This window comes from Saccostrea cucullata, unplaced genomic scaffold, assembly GCF_032062105.1.
Source record: "Saccostrea cucullata isolate Sc308-1 unplaced genomic scaffold, CSIRO_AGI_Scuc_v1 ctg5197, whole genome shotgun sequence".
Taxonomy (NCBI): domain Eukaryota; kingdom Metazoa; phylum Mollusca; class Bivalvia; order Ostreida; family Ostreidae; genus Saccostrea; species Saccostrea cuccullata.
The window spans coordinates 133,891-156,251 of NW_026919467.1; the positions used below are offsets into that span (position 1 = coordinate 133,891).

Consider the following 22,361-nt stretch of genomic DNA (forward strand, 5'->3'; position numbering starts at 1 on the left):
GTGATTTCGAAAATATAATGCACGTTTGGCAAATCAACCCCACCCCCTTTTCCTTTTTTTCCACTCTTAGAGATCAAACACTCGTTACACTGTAATTAAACTGGCAGTATAAGACCGAAATTTTGCCTCTTAATCTTTTACAGCAAACCAAGTATTTTGCTATAAAAATGTGGTGATATCCTTTTTATAATAAATTTTGAAAATGTAAATTGCTGCAGTGCAGCCGTGTTATTCCGGGTTTTTAATAAGTGTCCGTTCACATTTACCATTTCGTTCACTTCGTGAATTTCCTATTTTAGAATTTTGGCGGCGTAGTGAAAAAGAAAACAAATTGTAAGGTTGATTTGAAATGTTTTCACTAAATAATAGGCTCAAAATGATTTTTATCTCACGAAACACGAATATTGTATTTCAAAGTTAATGATTTGCGTTAATTGTTAACTGTAGTTTCGAAGTGTTTTAGAGATCTAACAAGGTCTTTTGTGAAAAAAATGTATTCCACGTGTGGTGCAATCTTTTTTTTAAATCGTACATATGTTTTATTATAGTTATTAAATTTATATTGTGAAAAAGAAGATGTAGATTGTATATTATAATATTTTTTGTTTAATTTTACTTTATTTTGTAAAACTCTTGAAAGTAATATGTAATGATAGCCGTTGAAAATTTCAATTGTTCTCGGAGTGGTAGAACTACAGTAGTTGGCCATAATTTAGTTCCCAAAATGGCCGCCGTAGTTAAATGATGGACTATCCTGTTGCAAAGCAAAACTTGAATAGCAGGCAAACAATAAAACTCACTTACCATAAACTACTAGTATTTCGTTATGTATCCTTTTGCTTTGATTACAGCTCTGATTCTCTTTGGAATACTTTGATATAGGCTTTTTATATAATGTAAAGGAAGTGATGCCTGAATTCAGTCACTACTCTCTCAAGATCTGACTTGTTGTTAATTTCATTTATGCGGCGTTTGATGCGGATTTTCAAAACTCTCCATACATTTTCAATTATGTTCATATCTGGGCTTTGTGCAGGCCAGGGTAAAATGGGAATGTTATTGTCTGCTTTCCAGGCATTACACTGTGTTGATACATGGCAAGGGGCGTTATCTTCTTGAAATATCCAAGGAAGGTTTCCGAAGTTTTTTGTTGCAACTGGCCATAAATATCTATCTAAAGTATCAATATAAATATTGGAATTCATGTTTCCATTAATAAGAGTAATTGTTCCGACACCATTATAGGTGATACAGCCCCAGAACATAGCGGAAATCGTACCTTGCTTCTCTCTGTCTTTAAACATCCCTGTGCATTCTCCCATTAAACGTTCGTTGGATTTTCTCCACACATAAATTTTTTTGTCCTCTCCAATTACAACTTTTGTTTCATCGCTAAAAATTACTTTAGACCAATTATTTTCAACCGTCCAGCATAATTTCTGTCTGCAAAAATGATTCGCCAAGATCGGTTTTCTCTTCTAATCGTGATTGTCTTAGAAACAACATGTCTTTTATAATTATTTTCAAACAATCTTCTTCTAACAGTCCTTGAAGAAATATTTTCAACAGAATTGTTGTTAAATTTATTCGTAAGGTCTTCCAAGGTCTGCCTTCGGTTGCCCCGTACCATCCGAAAAAGACGACGATCAGCTCTGTTGTCAGTTTTTCGCCGCCTGCCAGTTCGTGGAAGATTTTCTTCGTTTCCCCTTTCTTTCACTCGTTTTAAAAATGTATTTACAGTCCTAGGATTAACTCCAGTGATTTTTGAGATTTTATGGCCAGAATAACCTTTCTCAGATAAACTTACAATGATTTTTCTCACCTCCGGTGTCAAATCTTTGCCACGGCGACCCATTTTGTTAGCAGACGACTATCAACAAACAAACCGGAAATAGAATTCAGAAGATAAATTAAAAACCCAATATCGATGTTTGTGCTTTTATTCGGATGCAGAAAGTTTAGAATTTTTAACGTATTTAGAAACCAAGAGACGAAATATCATCGCCAAACCGAGTTACGGAAACTACGGCGGCCATTTTGGGAACTAAATTATGGCCAACTACTGTAGAAAGTGTACATTTTGCCAATCAGGGGGTTCATTCTTAGTAAAATATATGCATGGTCCTTGGACAATTGTGGCTTTGGGTAGAAACTTCAGTATTTCTTTGTCAAAATTGAGACATTTTAATCAGAGAACAAAATTGACTGCTTTTTAAAAAGTTGATTTGTGAATTGTAGCATTCAAATACAAAATTGAATTAAATTTTATGTTCAGTTTTGGCTTCAATTAGAAATTTTATCAAAAATGTCAAGGGACTAAAAAAAATATAAACTTTTAAAAATAAAAGATAATTTGCTCTAGATTTGAAATTTGAGAGAGAGAGAATACTGTGTTGAAAATTTATTTTAAATGAAAATCAAGTTCTATGTATTTAAAGTGATGAATCTGTTGAACTGATTAACTTTCTACTCTTCTTACAGGGAATAAAAAAAAACCAAAGCTTTTTGTCTCATTCTTTGCACACTAAATTATAATCAGTTATCACTTTACATCTTTTTCCAGCAATGGCAGAAACACCTAATGAGTTTAAGTTAAAGAATGCCCCTGATGATGGGATTTCTGCTGTTAAGTTTGGCACGACCAATCAGTTTCTCTTGGCATCCTCCTGGGACTGTACCGTGAGGCTGTATGACGTCATCGCCAACAACATGAGAATCAAGTACAACCATGCTGAGCCTGTGTTAGACTGCTGCTTCTATGTAAGTCAGTGAAGTGTCATCTAGACCAGGCTTCGGGCCGTAACACTTAGATGCAATCAATTTTGATTTCAAATTCAGTCTCTTTTTTTTTTTTAGCTAATAATTCTTTTTGTTAAAGTGAGATCCTGTAATTTTTGGGCACAGGAGCTAGGATTTAAATTTCTTTATTTACGTTAGAATAGACCTAAAGAATTTAAATGAAATAGATTTGTTAGTAATGAGTTACATGTGAGTTAGGGACAAGAAACTTATAAACTTACAGAAGTTAAGGTAGAATATGCCACACCAATTTTTTATTTTATAGATCTTTGAGTCATCCTTTATAAACAATGGTTTCAGCATTGAAAGGCCGATATTAGCTTTTAATTATTTTATATGAATTTTTTGGTATTTTTTCAAAGAAAATGAAAAAAAATTATTTATATCCAAATAAGTTGTTTTCGCGTTAAAAGTTTGCTGTAAATGAATGCATCATATGATTATGAATATGAATATGTAAAGAAAGCTTGGTTAGACTTTTTAAATTTTTATATAAAAAATTATTTATGAAAACAAAACACATTATTTGTGAATATTTTTTAAACCTATGGTTAAAAACGCCATAAAACTAGTCACGACTAAGGACAACATGTTTGTCAATCATATTTTTAAAAGAAATCGAAACGAAATTGAGAAATTTTAGAGAAATTATTTTTTTTAATATTTGGACCTAACCCGATTGAAATTAAACTGATCCCGATCAAAATTAACACAAAATGAATAAAATGCTAATTTATTGCCTCTTAATGTATTTACAATGAAAAAATCTATTTTATTGTCAGTTTCTATAATGTTTTAACCCTTATAACACCTAATCAGACTAGTGTTCTTAGGAAAATGTTATTTATTTCCAATAATTGTACAATTATGGTCGGGATCGGTTTAATTTTGATCGGGATTGGCCAAAATTAAAAAAATTAATTTCTCTAAAATTTGGTTGTTTCGTTTCAATTTCTTTTATAATATGATTAATGAACATGTTCTCCCCAGTTGTGGCTGGTTTTAAGAAGATTTTAACCACAGGTTTAAAAAATATTCACAAATTATGTGTTTTATTTTCATAAATAATTTTTTTATAAAAAAGATTAAAAAGTCTAACCAGACTTTCTTTACATATTTTATTAGGTATTCATGTGATGCATTCATTTACAGCAAAATTTTTACAAGAAAGAATCTAATTTGGATGTGAATAATTTTTTTCTTTTTCTTTGAAAAAATACAAAAAAAATCATATAAAATAATTAACAGCTAATGTTGGCCTTTCACTTCTGAAACCATTGTTTAAAAAGGTTGACGTCGAGATCTATAAAATAAAAAGTTGGTGTGGCATTCCTCCTTAAAGGGGATTATAATATGTTGGTAATATGAAATTATTTTATATATTTTCATTTTGATTACATTGTGAATTTATGGCTTCAGATTGATTTGATCTTTCTAGGATGCGGTTCACTCCTACAGTGGAGGACTAGACTGTACTCTTAAAATGTTTGATTTCAACACTAGCACAGGTATGTTATCAGACAATACAGAAGGTATATTTTTATACGCCCGTCTTAAGACGGGACGTATTATGTTATAGGCTTCGTGTCTGTCCGTCTGTCTGTAAGCTTTTTCGTTTCCGGCTCATAACTTTAATACTACTAGGCCTAGGATTATCAAACTTTGTCATCTGATGCATCTTGGGTAGAAGGTGTGTCGCGCACAAAAAGGAGGTCACTCTGACCTTTAATTAAGAAGTTATAGCCAAATATGGAAAAATCCTTTCCGGCCCATAACTAGAAAACCATAAGACCTACAATCATCAAACTTGGCCAGTTTATGCATCTTAGGTAGAAGGTGTGTCGCGACCTATTTCAAGGTCACTGTGACCTTTAATTTAAGTGAATTTAAAAAAAAAAATGTGTCTTTTTACTTTTCATTTACACATCCCAAATAATGTAAGAGGAGTATTGCACTGTTCTTGTTAAGAAAGTGTTAAATCAAGAAAATACTTATTTTTTCTAAGCATATACTTAACAGCAATCTATAACAAATATAATGTATGTCAGAGAAATCCTGCCTCTCCCATGAGAGTAATTATCAAGCACTGGTCAAGAAGAATTTTGATAACAGAAAATTGCATGTCAAATTAGAGAGAAATTTATGGGTTTTGAGTGCGAGGAGCTTACTGACAGAGCATTGATGTTATCTATATCCCTTGAGAATTGGGCAAATGGGTAAGCCTGTGTGATTAGAAATAGCTCTTGTTGACTAGCCTAAGTTTTAAAATGAATTTGATGAAAAGTAATGAAAACTAATTTGATTTGCATACATGTAATAGACTAATCTGATATTATGTAATATTATTAATTTAAAAACTAATTTTATGGAGTGGGATGGAATCAGCATGTCCATATGAATTACATATTAAAACCTGTCGGAAATTAAATCTCAACCAAAAAAAAAAAAAAATCTTTGAGTATTTTATATGTTTTAAAAAAAAATTATAGTAGATAATGCAGACCCATTCATCTCTTGGTAGTAATGAGTAGACAAGCATCCAGTTAAAGATTAATTAATGAGTTCAATGTTGGAAGGCTAGCTGTCTCAGTCGCTCTGATTAAGCTGTACCCTTTGGGAATTAGACAGAGGAACTGTTGGTCAGTTTATAACATATGTCATTTGATGGCCAGCCTTTTCTTTTCAAAATTAATTTGGTATAGGTTAAGTTGTTAGACTAATTTGATGATGGGCATTTGACAAGGTCTAATACAACCAGCACATAAATCTATCAGTGATGTAATATTTATTATAATTGATGCCTACATCACAGGGGATGGATAAATATTTTAAGGAATGGAAAAATCATCGAAATCTTAGAATCAAGGTTGATGTGATTTTCTTGCACCTAAACTGTTCAAGAAAATTGTAATTTTTTTGACGGGCGTATCATGCTGTGGCGCGGCACTTTATTACTGTATTTAAAATCTGATTCAGTCTTTTCTTTACTAGTACTTATATATATCTACAATCAACAGCTGTTTTAAAAGTACAACCAAAGTTATTTGTACAAATGCTGAATGACAGCATATAAATTAGTATTCTTGACTCCAAAATAAAAAGGCAAAAAAGATATGGACTTTTTGTGAAATGTTTAATTCACGAATCTTTTAATGAAAATATTTCAAAAGCAAATATTTTTAATACTTATCCTAAAATATCTCCCTAAAATATATCATAACTATTTGGAGTTGTCTCTCTTTTGACATGCAAACACACCTGTATCAACATCTGATGGGACATTTGTAAAAATAAATGCATCTTAGTCTTGCATTAGAATCAATATCTTTAATAATAATATACAATGATTCTGAAAATCGGGTATACCCCTGTAAATCTGAAACTTTACTTATTTCCTCACTCTAAATGTCTATTATGTATTCAGTGGAGTTCATTGATTAAAAAAACAAATTAGAGGTGGAGCAACAGTTGATCATCATATAAATCAAGTCACACTTTTGATTTCAAAATGTAGTTAAAGCAGGGCTAGACAAATAGCACTGCCCGACGCCCGGGACAACCAGTTTTGGTTGGTGGGCAAGTAATTTGATAGCAGGTGCCTGTCCGCGGACAAGTTGTTTTCCAATTAACAAAAAAATATGTATATACAATACTCAAATATATTCTATGTTATCGCTTTTAAAGTATCATGAATCACAGCAAAGCACCTGTTTTCACTGATGTTAAAGGCAGAGATTTTAAGCACCGCCTTCAAAAATACCTAGTCTGGGTAGCCCTGTCAATCAAGTGCGTGAAGGTCCATCATTGGATGCTGGAACTTGATTGACACTTACTTACTGGTCCCTGTGTATACCCTGTACACCTTGTTTGGGACTCTCGGTGACCTTCTAATTAACTTCTGATCCTTTGATGTTTACTGAACATGGTATACAGAAACTCTAATACTATGAAAATTTTATATTGATAATACTAGTATATGAATTAAAAACATGTACCTTTAGGATTTCAAAGAATTATATTATAATATGCAGTTTAAAAAAAATAATCTTTAGCACGTCAAACTTTTTTTTTAAATGAAATTTCGATATTAATTTTAATATGCTAAATGGTAAACCTAAAGTGGAGATGTTATTGACAAAGTTCAGAGCAGCACTGTGTGAGGTAATTAAATTTGAAAACTTGATTTGGTCAACTATATTTTCCTTTTTTATTCAGTTAAAAATTTACAAGCAATCTTTTTTAGCATGTTTCATGGTGACAAAATCTTATAGATATTAAACCTAGATATTTTTTCTTAGTGAAATGTAGTTAACACAACTCTCTTTTCATTTTATTAATAAATGAGTTCCTGGGGAGAAATGATTTTTAAAAGTCTAATCTGGTTGTTACAGGATTTTTTTTTTTTTTTTTTCTAAATTAACACGTATACATTAACATAGATCTAAAACAATCTTTATTTTAATATTTCAATTTATAGAATGATAAAATAATAATTTTTAAATAGGTAGGGGCATTTTCAAAGAGTAAAAAATAAATCAAAATAAAATTGAAAAAAACTTTTTACTATATACAAATTTTAAAATTGTCTGAAAATCCCCAACACAGGTTAAGTTCGACACCTTGGGTATTTCACTGTGTATTAAATCACTTCCTGTGTATAGGGATTAGGAGACAGGTAGTTAGAATAATCTAACTGTGTCTCGGTACAAGCCCTCACCACAGTTAGAATACGTCCCATATACTTGTAATGTAGCAAATCGGAGCGGATCCGCTCCGAAACGATTTTGAAGAATATAAAATGATTTGCACTGGGAATAACTACCAAAATAATCAAAACAAACCTTCTTGAGATTGCTTATGCCTTTTATCCCAAAAAATAATCCATATAAATACGAAAATCGAATTAATTTTCTCTACGTTTTTCTCTCGATTCAAATTACCTCCATGTTTACATTCGGAACTCTCTAGATTGTTCCAAGTAAATGCACTATGCGAGTTATCGCCCGTGTTTCTTTCTGCTACATAATACACGGAACGAATTCTATCGTTAACCGGGTCCGTAGGACAATATCATTTTAACGATAGAACATTCTATCTAGGAGACAGGTGGCCACAGGTAGACTGCTAGCCCCCAAGGCTTTCACACCTGTACAAAATAAGCCCCTCCCTCACCTGGAATTTACCACCCGGTAAAAAATCTCTGCCTTTAATTAACTACTGCATCAGCTGTACATACGAATATCGAATAGTCGGAACTCCTCTAGAATTTACCCATTAACGTGTTATGAAAATATGCAGATGTCGTAAAACATGAAGTTATATATCGATGTCATCAAAATCATGGTATGGGAATTTAGACATTTATCCAAAATACTAGTACAGTGTATTAAATTCATACTGTGAATACAGATGCTAGCTATATATAGTGGTATTAAATTTGTTGTTGATTGCTGTTCCCTGGCAATCACACAGCATGCAGTAGTGTTTTGTTCACAGATTCGTTTTGTTTGTAGGTTTTACGAGATTGATCGGTGTCCGATATCTTCACCTTTTTCAATTAAATTAAGTGAAACACAACATTACTTTTATAAAAAGTGTACATGTATATTTTATTGCAGAATTTTGAGGAAGATTACTCATCTAAATTTATCTGTGGAAGAATTTCGTGATTTTAGATCTATGATGGTCTTTCTGTATTGTTTAGGTATCTCACTCAAGAAATAATTTGATATTAATGCTTCAATTCTATGTATTTTAAGAAAACAGTGGGCAAGCATATTTTTTGGTAGGACAAGTAGTTTTACAATGGTAACCTGTCCGAGGGCAAGTACTGAAAAATTCTATTTGTCTACCCCTGTAAAGTAAAAGACATGCTATAAATTTCTGTACAGAACAGAATGTAGGTCAGCATGACGATCCTATTCGCTGCGTGGAGTACTGCCCTGAGGTAAACGTCATCATCACGGGAAGCTGGGACTCCACAGTCAAACTCTGGGACCCCCGGGCGCCGTGTGCTGCAGGCTCCTTCAGTCAGCCCGACAAGGTATTCTGCAAAATTCTAATAAAAATTAAAGGTTTGCTTAATTTTAGTATTAAAACATTATGTCGAGGATTTGCCATTTAATACTTCCAACAAATTTATCCTAATAAGGATTTGCCACTTTTCAATTCATATAAACTCTTAAAATAGGACAAAGTTGAAATTTGTATTGTGAAAGATGCTGGAAAGACTTTGCGTCATAATGTTGACTTCTACAAAAGATAACCACTAGTTGATACTTTTAAATGAGGAGAATATCTATATTTGAACTGTGACATAGTCACATTTGTCAGAAAGTCTTTCCTAATCTGTGTCACTATCTTGACTTTTATGAAAGGTATACACAATGTCAGTGTGTGGGGATAGACTTGTGGTGGGAACTGCTGGACGACGGATTCTGGTTTGGGATCTGAGGAACATGGGATATGTCCAGCAGCGCAGAGAGTCCAGTCTCAAATATCAAACTCGCTGTATCCGATGCTTCCCAAATAAACAAGGATATGTCCTCAGCTCAATAGAGGGTAAGCTTGGACAGGTATTACTGTGTAAATGTCGCAGCACAGTTAAGGTTACAGTAAGGAGGCGGGGCCTAATTTGTACGGGGAAATGTTTACTATGACGTCACACATAATATAAGGTCATCAAAATGCTACAAAATGAAATTATTTGCTATTTCAAACAGCTGGACTGCTGTATACTACATACAAACTTACTATTACATGCAGTTTTGTCATTTGAAAAATCCCACACAACAGTATATAAACGACGCATCGATCGCAATTCACTTGTCAATGTGACGTCATCTCGCAAAAATGACGCAGTTTTTACACAGTCAGAGGCTAATCAAGTCACATTTTGTACAATGAAAAATGCCTTTTTTTCTCAAATAAAATATTATTTGCAGTTAAATAAAAAGCCGTTAACTTGGATGCGATGTCTATTTTAGTATTTTATTTATAAACTGTACGTACATTCTCCAGACAAGCGATACTGTCGTGTGTTTGTATGCAGATTCATTGAAAAAGTAATCGAAGGGCCCTAATAAATCAATTTATTGCAAGGGCACACCCTCAATGTATATTGTCAAGATTTTACGCATAAACTTAAGAAGCATTAAGATATTTGAAAAGTGCTGCGAACCTCTTGAAATCATGCAAATAAATTAATTATAGCTATATTTGATGTAGTTGACCAGCAAAATATTTAACCTGCCGTCCAACAAATTAAGTTTTAGCAACTAAAAAAGGGAATATATATAGGTTCGCAGCACTTTTCACAAACTACATATAGTGTTGAAAAGGATTATAGATTAAACTAAAATTTATAACTTGGTTATGCCCTTGCAATATTGAAATTTATAGATGACCTCTAAACTGCAAGTATAATTGCTAAACTCATGTGACGTCGACATCAGACAAATAGTCTAAATAAAAAATTTAAATGTCCCCAACATGTAGATTTAAACCACATTACATTTCTTTTATATCATTGAAGTCCTAAAAAGAATTGCCCGTCCTAATAAAGTATACAATTTTTATCTTAAAAAATTGGCGATATTTCCATTTGTAACCTTAACTGTGCTGCGGTATATTTTACATCTAGCATAGAGATAATAATGCTCAGAAATTATTATGATAAAAACTAGGATACTCTATGTTCTGTTCAACACTGATCTTTGAATAGTGTTATATATTTTATTTCAGGACGAGTTGCTGTGGAGTATTTAGACCCCAGCCCAGAAGTCCAGAAGAGGAAATACGCATTTAAATGTCACCGAATTAAAGAGAACGGTGTTGAGAAAATTTACCCAGTTAACGCTATCGCCTTCCACTCACATCACAACACGTTTGCTTCTGGTGGATCGGATGGATTTGTCAACATCTGGGACGGATTTAACAAAAAGAGGCTGTGCCAGTTTCACAGGTGATAAGAAATGTTTTTATGACAATTTTTTCTGAAAATAGTACATGTACTTGAATATGGAAATGTTAACCAAGAAATTAATACTTTTTTCTGAATTTCATTAAAGACATTAATTACAGCTGCATTATTTAATTTACACACTGTTTTTCTATAACTTTTCCCTCTTACACCTGAGATTTATGTAAAACAAAAAATGATATTGAAAAGCATATTAAGATATGTGAATTTCATTGAAGTTGCTAATAATAGCTGCATAATTTTATTAACATATGATGTCATTTATATAATGTTTTGCTCTTATATTGCGTATAAGTATAACATTCCTTTATAGGTACCCTACGGGGATAGCATCCTTAGCCTTCAGTCCTGATGGTTCTGTTTTAGCCATTGCGTCGTCGTACATGTACGAGAACGACGAACCAGTGGAACCAACGGAGGATGTGATCTATATTAGAAATGTCAGCGACCAGGAAACCAAGCCAAAGTCATGATGTCAAGGTCGTGAAGCCAAGGTCATAGGGCCAAGGTCAAGGCTGTATAATGTGTTCAGAGGGAGAGATCACGGGAATATTACATGTACACTTTACTAAAAATACACAGTGACATTGATACCAGGATAACTGACTGCCATTTCTTGTGTAATTTTTAGCTCACCTCAACGAAGTTGGGGGAGCTTATGTAATACCGTCGGCGTCGGTGTCGGTGTCGGCGTTGGCGTCCCAGGTTAAGTTTTTTGGAGCAGTTTTCTTTTTAACTACTTCTATGTCCTATATGGATTAGACATGCATGGAGGATGGTTCTAGTGTGTTTCATTGCACCATTCAAAGTTTCAGATGCTGCAATTTCAGCAAAGGAGTGACCAGGTTAATGTTTTTGGAGCAGGTTAACATTTTTGGTGCAGTTTTTGGTGTAGGTTTCATTTCCAAGTAACTATAAGCCCTATGTTGACCAAACTTGCATGGATGATGCATCTAAGGATGCATACTATCGGGCTTGCTTCGGATTTTGAATCTGACCTACATTTTCCGGTTGAGTGAACAGGTTAAAGTTTTTGGTGCAGGTTTCATTTCCAAGTAACTATAAGACCTATGTTGACCAAACTTGCATGGATGATACATCTAAGGATGCATACTATTGGTCTTGCTTCGGATGCTGAATCTGACCTACTTTTCCGGTTGAGTGAACAGGTTAAAGTTTTTGGTGCAGGTTTCATTTCCAAGTAACTATAAGACCTATGTTGACCAAACTTGCATGGATGATACATCTAAGGATGCATACTATCGGGCTTGCTTCAGATGCTGGATCTGACCTATTTTTCCAGTTGAGTGAACAGATTAAATTTTTTGTTGCAGGTTTCATTTCCAAGTAACTATAAGACCTATGTTGACCAAACTTGCATGGATGATACATCTAAGGATGCATACTACCAGGCTTGCTTCGGATGCTGAATCTGACCTACATTTTCCCGTTGAGTGAATAGGTTAAAGTTAATGCATGATTCATTTCCAAGTATCTATGATTCTTTAATGACCAAACTTGCATGGATAATACATATAAGGATGCATACTACCAGGCTTGCTTCAGATGCTGAATCTGACCTACTTTTTGTGGATGAGTAAAAATGTTAGTTTTTGATGCATGTTTCATTTCCAATTAACTATGAGCCCTATAATGAGCAAACTTGCATGGACGATAAATCTTAGGATGCAAACTAATGGACTTGCTTCGGATGCTGAATTCGACATGCATTTTTCAGATAATAGACCAGGTAAAAGTTATGAGTGCAAGTCTAATACCAAAAAACTATAAGGCTTACATAACATTGTATAAACCAAACTTGCACAAACGTTGCATCAAGAGATGAAAACTCTCAAATTTGCTTCAGATTCTGGATTTTAATTACATTTTCATGAAGAAGAACTAGTTTAAATTTTTTATGTAGGTCTGTTTCAAAGTATCAAATCAAATTTGCTTAAATATTTTCATTTTTGGAATGTACACTTTTTGTTGGTTAATTGTGTGACTTTGCCTTACTTAAAGACAACATTCGTTGAGGTGAGCTCTGTAATCTCTGATTACCTATGTTTAAATTTATAATGGCACAGTAACTTCAGTGATGTCACCTGGACAACTGACTGCCATTACTTGTGTAATCTGTCCATTTTCTGTGTTTTAACAATCCTGATTTAAGAACTTCATGGTTTATACTATTTGTGTCACACTCTTATTAAAAAATATGTTTATTATTTTATTTCAGTAGTTGTAAATGTCTGACAACTCACATTAAGCAGACTAAGTTTAGTACAGTCCCACAGCATATATCTACGTCTGGAAAACATTGTAAGCTTTACTGATCAGAGGCCAGAAGAGATTATGCAATAGAAAGGTGTCCAATCCAACGCTTGTGCATCTAGCTGTCTATCTGTCCATCTGTAAACAATTTTTCAAAATGCTACTCCTTCTACATTATGCAGTTTTGATCTGATTTCAATATAACTTGGCACACAAGTTACGAATTAGACTACATAATTCTGTGTATCGGTTTTTGATTTCAATGAACAGTGAAGCCATAGTTACTAAAAGTAGATAGGCCAGTTGAATATCGGATATTGAAACAGAATATGAAAAACAATGAATTTAAAAAAGACTTTCATTTATTCTACTTTTCGTGGAAAAGATGGGCAAATACTGTAAACCAACTTTTATTTGCATGCGAGAAATATCCGCAAGTTCCGCGACCAAATTTAACCTGCAAATAACAATCACCCCGAATCATTTATTTTGTTTTGTATTCGAGGACAATATTTCCTCGGTCATGGAAATTAATTGTCACGCTTTAATTTCAACTTCCTACCCTTAATTTCCTACCCTGCGCTCAATCTGTTTCATAAATTATTTCTAGATCTATATGGATGGAAAAGAAAAATAGTAGTTGTCTTCAATAATAATGCATCTATTACAAATTAATACATATAACCCAACATTTGTTTTTTATGTAACTTTCTTTCAAATTTTGAAATACATTCTCTATTTTCCCAAACTTTTAGAGCATCCAAACCATTATTATCGCAACTATCATGACTGTATAGATAACAAGATCTTCTGGCATTTAAAGTCATATATGGCGTATTCTTGGTAAGTTAAGACTAGCTAGAATTAAAATAGTATTTCTTTTTCTTTTCTTTCATAGATATCCAAGATTTAAAATGATAACCAATTTATTTCCAACTCGGATAAAATATCAGACACAGTTTTAAGTCAATTTAACCTATAAAAAGGTGGGATATCTAAGTTCAAAATCGCTGAAAATTTTAACTTGAACATAGAAAGCAAGTGTTTCCTGTAGGGTGGGATGCACAACTGGTTATAAAGTGGAAGTGCATTTTCTCTTCGTTACTCTGATCTACCTCTGGATATTAAGTAACTAAGTGTATAATTATGATAAACAATGGTGCCTCTTTCAAAATTGTAAATTTCATGGCCTCTGGTTTCAAACCCGAACCAAATTCAATTGTGTGAAAGTTGTTACATGATACTCAGTTGACGTATAAGGCACGTGGGCCTCTTGTTATATTTAGCTCAGATAAGCCATATATATAGCTTTAAACATATCAATATTTATATTAAATAATGTTGTGTTTTGCATGCACTATGCCTAAATAGTAGTTAGGATTTTATACATCTATGGTGCAGGAGCCAGAGGCTAAATCGGTAGCATGTCGGACTAACAATCTCGGGTTGTGAGTTTGATCCCATGCGTGGGCACGGCCAGGAACACGTTAAGTTCATAGACAGTACCGTTGTTAAAAACCTGTAAAGTTAGACACTGAAAATGACTCGTTGTTATGATAAAATCCGTCCGGTGTCATTACTTGAGATGACAGTCCATGAGTAATTTTTCATTTTCAACTTAAATGATTCATATCAATGTCTATAAGTGCAATGGGAAACAGGTCTGACACCCTTTTTGGTGTTGTATGAATTTCAGCCTTAAAATTGAAGTGAAGTAATAAAAGAAGAGTTTGCTTTGGCGATATTAATGACAGACGAGACGTTCCTTAATAATAGATAAATTTTTCTAAGAGTTTTTCATTGAAGCATTAATGCTCTTTAAACATGTTTACTCACAAAAAATTGAGGTACCTTACCAGGCATTTCTGCAAGATACCAGGGGTAGTTTTTCTTATATAATCCTTTTGGGAAGAAAAATAATTTTCCAATTTCAAATGTTTAAGTGTTTGGCTTTTTTAAAAACGTTTAGAAACATGTTTAGAAATCAGAATGTTATTAAAACTTTGAATATTTTTCATGTATTACGAAGATATTACAAAACAGATTTTGAGGAACGTCTCGTCTGACCTTAAACACTTTTGAAATAACACGAGGATTTTGTAAATTTTCCTATTGAAATTACTATTTTGTGTAAACAGAATATACTGTAATATACATGCCAATTGGTACGGGCAGTATCAAAACAAGTTTAAGTCTTTTCAGAAAAGATTAGAACAAATTTAAACTGAAAATTTGGATTTATTTCAATTCATTTCCGTTGTCATGACAAGATACGAGATTCAGTCCGTTTTCATCGGTCCGTTATTTCCGTTACTTCTCGATCATGACAAGGAGCAAACGGCGGGTGTGACAGGGCAGCAGGGAATGCTCTCTCCTCCATGGCATCTGATCCCACCTCTGATGTTTTGGAGTTCGGTCCCGGTGTTTGCCCTGCTCCTATTTTGTATTATTTTATGGTTTTTTTTTATCTTAAATACTGTTCGTTATCCCCATGTTTTTCATTTACGTGTGAAATGCATTAAACAAGTGGGGGAGGGAGGTGGGGTTAAATTCTGTTGTAACAGTGATATTCATGTCTCACCATTAATGTGAGATTCAACCGTATTTATCCTCGATTTCATCAGAAATGTTCGAAAGTAAAACCCCTCCACTATTATCCTCAGTCCGTGCTCAGTGTTATGTACAGAGTTTAACAAATTTGATACACCCGTGAAACATAAAATGTTTTTGTAAACAGGGCACGAGCTCTGTTATTGTTAATGCTTACGATTCACCGGGTGTGTTCAATTGTTGTAGTCTGCACACACCACTGAGCTGGGCTGCATGACAATATTATGATTATACCGTGAGCGCTTTCTCCTTTCGAAAATTTTTACTCTGAATTTTCTAGATTATTAAGTAAGTTTTAATATTTTTCATTAATATACAATAAAATTGCCACTTTTCTTAAGTATTAAGAATAAAAATATAGTTTCTAAAAGTGCATGGACGTGTCAATCAAACCCGACCAGAAATTCGAAGTTTCAATAATTTGGAGATAAAATAAGATTTTTATTATATTTTCTTGTGAAATGCTATTGCAATACTTGTATATAAGTCGTGATATTAGACAGAAAATTTGAATAAATAATAATTTCAAATCTGTGTGTATGCACCTTTAACATTTCATTGCACATCTAGGTGTCGAATAAATTTAAAGTCCAACTTCACATTCCATGCGACCTATATGATTATCTAACATTCATGCTAAAACAAGATCATTCAGGTAAAGGCTAAACCTGAAAAACATGGCTGCCAATACACCAAAAAAATATCCATTAGGCTCACCACAGGAACATGTAGAAATGTGTAAAACCCACGAATTACTTATTGATATGATGTGTGAGGACTGTGATGAATTTATTTGTGAAACATGCGCCAAAACAGATCATAGAAATCATGACTGGAAAACTATATCCACAGCTGCCACCCTTAGGAGAAGAGGTTTGCTTACATTTCTGAAAAAGATTAAGAAAGAAGATCTACATAAGGTTGACGAAAAGCTAGAGAAGTTGTCACAACGGATCACAGAAAATAAACAACTGTGTGATTCTGAGATGAAAACGCTACAGAAGCATTATGATGAGATAATGGACAGGCTTACAGAAATTAAACAGCGCCTTGAAAACATAATGAAAGACAACTTGATTAAAAAGAATGAACAAGTAAAATGTGAGAAGAATCGGTTAGAGAAGAAGAAGAGAGGAATTGTTGACACAGTTGATTATTTGGAGGAGAACAACGGCACCATGTCGGATTACAGCTTGATTGACAACCACAGAGAACTGACAAAACTATTGTCTGAAATAGAGGTTCAAATGACAAATTGTGAGCATTCAGTGAGGTTCACTAGAGGGAAAATTAATGACGACTTTCTTGATTCTTTGGTTGGAAATACATTGGACTTGGATGACTTTGGTGTAGCTCTAATTAAATCATTTCGATATGGAGAAAAAGTGATATTTTCGATGGCGACAGTTAGTGAAAACCAATGTTACTTACATGAACTGATTTCAAAATACTTAGGAAAAGTCAATCAGCAAGGCATTGAAGAAAATAGATTTAATATTATCCCTAACGACATATGTGTGACTGATAATAGTGATATTTATTTGATTGATTTTAATAATGATTCCATCAACTATTTGACACCATCGGGATCTGTCTCTAAAGTCATCAGTATGGATTCATTGAGACCATTAGGAATCTGTCAGTCAGTGGACGGTGGACTACTGGTCACCTTAATAGACACAATATCCGATCGATACGAATTACAATCAAACAGCAAGCGTCTGCTTAGACACATCACAGTGACAGGTGATGTCATTCATGAGTATGAGTACCAGGAGGACTGTCAGACCAGACTGTTTACGATGCCATACAGAGTCGAACAGAACAGAAACTGTGATATCTGTGTTGTGAACTTTACAAGTAAAACTACAGGTGAATTAGTGACTATGTCTTTCTCTGGTCATAAAAAATTTATCTACCGTGGACAGAACCTGACAGAAAACTTTAATCTAGCTGATGTAGCCTGTGACTCCCTCTGTAACATCCTTGTTACTGACGTTTACAACAAACAAATCCATCTACTGAGTCCTAACGGGAAGTTTTTGAAGTTCTTACTGACAGACAATGACGAGAACCGTCCATGCTCACTGTCTTTATACAAATCTACACTGTGGGTGGGGTACTGGGAAGGACTTATCAAAGTGTTTCAATTTGGAATGTAAAAAAAGATACCAGTTGACTTGATTTCGAACAGTTATCTGAAATTATGTCTTACATAAATCATCAAACTATACACACACAGAAACATATTATCGGTACTTGTTATCAAAATCTTCATTTTGGTCTACATAACATTTTAATTTTAAATACGTTTTCCTATTTTGTCATAAATGTTAAAAAAAGTGTCACTATATTCCCTTAAGTATATTGAATCACAGTGAAAACAGTTTAAATGATGCACATTGAAGTGGTAAAATTAATTGTTAGAGTATAACGTTTGGGTTAATCTTATAAAATTTCATTCGTTACCGAATGAAGTCATCCATTTAAAAAGAGAGGTAGAAGTATCCTTTACAATGCTTCATTTTTCGAAAGAAAACTACTTTCCCCCTGATTAATGTACGAATACACATTGATATATATATATATATATATATATATATATATATATATATATATATACAGTGGAGCCTCATTTATCCGGACGCTTTGGTTCCCAAGCAAATTGTCCGGATAAGTGAAGCGTCCGGATATCTGAATTCTATTGATTTCTCTTCCAGGTATACTGTATTTGTATTGTAACTCTTATATATATAAAGAAAGATAAATACTATCGTATAGAAATAATAATTTATTATTTTAAAATGGTAATTTTCTCCTCGTCAATAACAAACTGCCTTAAATCTTGCAATGAAGAACGTGGAAGATCTACTTTGCGTTGGCAGATTTTTTTCTTTAAGCTGGCGGAAATGCCGACTCGCGCTCTCTTTGCCGGCGGTGTAGACAAGGTTGTAGCTGGAGAGCAGAATGACAAACATTGGATATAAGTTAACGCTGCTTATATGGGCAGATTTTTAATTACCAAGCTTATTTTTACTTTCTACTTCCTACAAATTGATGAACATAGCCAAGCAAATTCTCTCTTTTGCAGCTTTGATTACACCCAAGCGAGCCGTCAATATCGAGTTCGAGTCTAATTTTAATTTGAATAGTTGCTCATCCACGCTAAATCTGACATATTAAAAATTCACGCAGTAATCTTCCCAAGCGAAATCATTGATTGTCTAAAATTATTCAATTTGATTGAATGTGTTAGGTTTTGTTTTTTTATTTTTTGACGATAACTGCCCACCAATCTACAGATGAAAATTACACAATTTGCACATGTGTAGACAACGAGATTATGAAACTATGTCGTCCCGTCTATAAATAGAAAAATATTTAAAACCAGCTCTGTACTAAAATTATAAATATCTCGCAGATAACAAATAACTGAATAGAAAATTGTTTTCTGTTTTCAACACAGTTAATTGTTTATTTTCATTTGTGTATCGATCTCTCGTATATTATGACCATATCCACTTAGCATGCTTAATCTGTGGACTAATTATCGTAAGTCATTCATAACAGGTCACAGGTGATCGTCTTGTAAAAACAATCAATCCGGCCAGTGTTTTGATAACATTTGTCACTCAGTTCAGGCGTGAATGTTGACAAGAGTGGAAGTACAAATTAAAATTTACCGTCCGGATACATGAATCAAATTATAACGTAAAAATACATTTTGTAGTAAAAAAGAGCCGTCCGGATACGGAACGCGGAATTCCGGATAAATGAGTCAAAATTACGTTAAAAAAATCCGTTCCCGAGAAAAATCGTCCGGAAAGTGAAGCGTCCGGATATCTGGCGTCCGGATATCTGAAGGTCCACTGTATATATATATATATATATATATATATATATATATATATATATATATATATATATATATATATATATATATATAAAATTTAAGCTATTGTCCTGGTAATATTATAAAGTCACTGAGTCATTATTAAGTGTTAATGTAATATTCCTATGATCTCTCCAACTGAACACTTTATATAACATGACCTTGGTTTCATGACCTTGACATCATGACTTTGGCTTGGTTTCCTGGTCGCTGACATTTCTAATATAGATCACATCCTCTATTGGTTACACTGGTTCGTCGTTCTCGTACATGTAGGATGATGCAATGGCTAAAACAGAACCATCAGGGCTGAAGGTTAAAAATACTATCCCTGTGGGCTACCTACAAAGGAATGTTATATATATAAACTCAATAATATGAGCAAAATTGTATATAAATGACATCATGTGTTTATTAAATTATGCAGCTATTATTACTATCTTCAAGGAAATTCACATATGTTAATATGCTATTCAATGTAAATTTTTTGGTTTACATATAAACCCAGGTGTTAGAGGGAAACGTTATAGAAATAACACAGTGTGTATATTAAAATAATATGACTGTAATTGTATCTTCAATGAAATTCAGAAATAATATCAATTTCTTGGCTTACATTTCTATAGTTGAACACTACCGGTATTTTCCAGGCTAAAATCTATGTAAAGAAAATTTCATGTCACATATGAAACTGGCAATGTCTTTTTTTGTTAAATCTGTCCCAGATTTTGACAAATCCATCCGATCCACCAGAAGCAAACGTGCTGTGATGTGAGTGGAAGGTGTAAAGACGAATAATGACCCCCATCGAATAATGACCGGGGGTCATTTTTCAACGACAAAAAAATGATCCCCACCCGTAGAAAAGAAAAATCATTTTTTGTAGAAAAAGAGTCCTGGGGGGGTCATTTTTTCTATATGTTAGACCTATAAAAAATTAACCCCCATTGAAAAATGACCCCGTTTAAAGTGATACAAAATTTATAGCAGGTGAAAGGTAAAATATGCTGTATTTTATAATTGTTCTCCCTTCGAGTAATTCCTGCATATGTTCGAATAGATTTGATCCATAATTTTAAATGTATGAATAAACTTTAATTTATTAAGAAATAAAGTTGTTAATAGTTTTTTCACAATATACACACTTTGATATCTTTTTTTACAGCGAAACTAATTTTTACATTTACTGTAACCAAAAAAAAAAAAATACAAAAAGTCGTATGAAATAAGAGATTCACGTAGTCTTTCAATGGTAAAATTATGTTTGAAAAGAGATTCTTTAATTGCCAAGTAGATAAAAATTTCTTTTTAATATTCCCCCTTTTAATGTTTGCTTAAAGAATGATTATAATTCCACTTGTTTTTAGAAATAAAACCATGCAACATTAAGGTTTAAATATTCTTTAATAAGAAATTTAAAATTAATTTTTCCTTCATTTCAACTTTTAGCGTCGCCCGCGTGGCGCAGTGGTTAGAGATTCTGCTCTAGAGTCGCAAAGTAAGGAGTCAATCCTTACGTCGCGTGTTCGAATCCCACTGAGGACCGGTCCTTCGGATGAGACCGTATAAACAGAGGCCCCGTGTCGCAGTAGGTGCTGGCACGAAAAAGATCCCTCACTGCTCAAAGGCCCTGAGTGCCGAGCATAGGACAAAATTTGTAGCCCTCCACCAGCAAGTGGTGGCGTCTCTATATGAGTGAAAAATTCTCGAGAGGGACGTTAAACAATATACAATCAATCAATCAACTTTTAGCTTGTATAAGTTTGGCAAATCCTATTTGACAATGAAAGAGGAGGAAATTTTTATCCCCCCCGAAAAAAGAACATTACAGTACCGACCAGACCCAACCTGACACAAAGCAGTCCCAGAGCAGTCCCGGGGACTGCTTTCTGGGACTGAGCAGTCCCACAGCGGTCCCAAAGCAGTCCCACAGCGGTCCCAGAGCAGTCCCACAGCAGTCCCAGAGCGGTCCCAGCGGTCCCAGAGAGCAGTCCCAGCAGTCCCAGAAAGCAGTTCCAGTGGGAGGGGTTTATTAATATAATGGGCGGAGCTAACTCAGAATTGAGATTTCCAATAAACAATGGAACTATAAAAGGCAGTAGAAATTGATTCTGGGTAGTGTGCCAGGAATCCTTAGATGTACACGAAGGTCATTTATGAACAGAACATGTACGCACATAAAAATTAAAATAATTATTAATAATATTTATTTTAGGAAGAAGGCTTTCACACATATGTACATATGTGAATTACACTGAACATGAATATTTAATCACAATTCTTGGATATATTAATAATTCTTCTGTGATTGATACTGGTTCTCATGTCTATTTTTTATACAGAAAATTAAAATTAAATATTTTCCACCAGAAGAAGCTTTAAATAGATCTTATCATTATATGGCCAATTTAGACTATCGGGATACTCTAAAGTTAGAGTTTTCTTAAGTATTGGGGCTTTTAAAAAAATCTTTGTTAATTTTGCCAACTAAGTATTATTTTTCAGTCATGATTATTTTTACTGACATGTCAATTTAATTATAATTTAAAATTATAATTTAATTTGTAAATGTTAGATTGTACATCTGTAAATCACTAGAATGGAAGCTTCAGATTATGTTCAAAATTAATTAATCCCGAAAGAAATTTATACACATTTTATTTATCACATTTTTTTTTCGCATTAAATAAAGTGAAATTAGGGTCATTGTTTACCAGCATGTACAATGATGTGTAACACTGATACAAATACCCAAATAACATGTATTGATTTTTCTGCCCAAAGGCGATTGAAACAATGGGTGTT

General features: G+C 33.5%; 2 protein-coding genes across 2 annotated transcripts; both read left to right on the top strand.

Annotated features, from left to right (window-relative positions):
* Nucleotides 1-301: 301 nt before the first annotated feature.
* On the top strand, nt 302-11,404 carry LOC134232107 (mitotic checkpoint protein BUB3-like). The gene is made up of 7 exons (XM_062714068.1): nt 302-333; nt 2,564-2,760; nt 4,238-4,307; nt 8,691-8,842; nt 9,177-9,360; nt 10,543-10,762; nt 11,094-11,404. The coding sequence occupies exons 2-7, from the start codon at nt 2,566-2,568 to the stop codon at nt 11,251-11,253; spliced, it is 981 nt and encodes a 326-aa protein (XP_062570052.1). The 5' UTR covers nt 302-333; nt 2,564-2,565; the 3' UTR covers nt 11,254-11,404.
* Nucleotides 11,405-16,341: 4,937 nt separating this feature from the next.
* Nucleotides 16,342-17,826, top strand: LOC134232128 (uncharacterized). Its single transcript, XM_062714083.1, has one exon. The coding sequence runs from the start codon at nt 16,342-16,344 to the stop codon at nt 17,824-17,826; it is 1,485 nt and encodes a 494-aa protein (XP_062570067.1).
* The last annotated feature ends 4,535 nt before the right edge of the window (nt 17,827-22,361 follow it).

Bases quoted from the DNA above. Each gene is read 5' to 3' on its own strand.
- LOC134232107 (XM_062714068.1), top strand. From the start codon at position 2,566: ATGGCAGAAACACCTAATGAGTTTAAGTTAAAGAATGCCCCTGATGAT. The intron at 2,761-4,237 runs GTAAGTCAGTGA...TGATCTTTCTAG, and splicing joins TGTTAGACTGCTGCTTCTAT to GATGCGGTTCACTCCTACAG. The intron at 9,361-10,542 runs GTAAGCTTGGAC...ATTTTATTTCAG, and splicing joins TGTCCTCAGCTCAATAGAGG to GACGAGTTGCTGTGGAGTAT.
- LOC134232128 (XM_062714083.1), top strand. From the start codon at position 16,342: ATGGCTGCCAATACACCAAAAAAATATCCATTAGGCTCACCACAGGAA.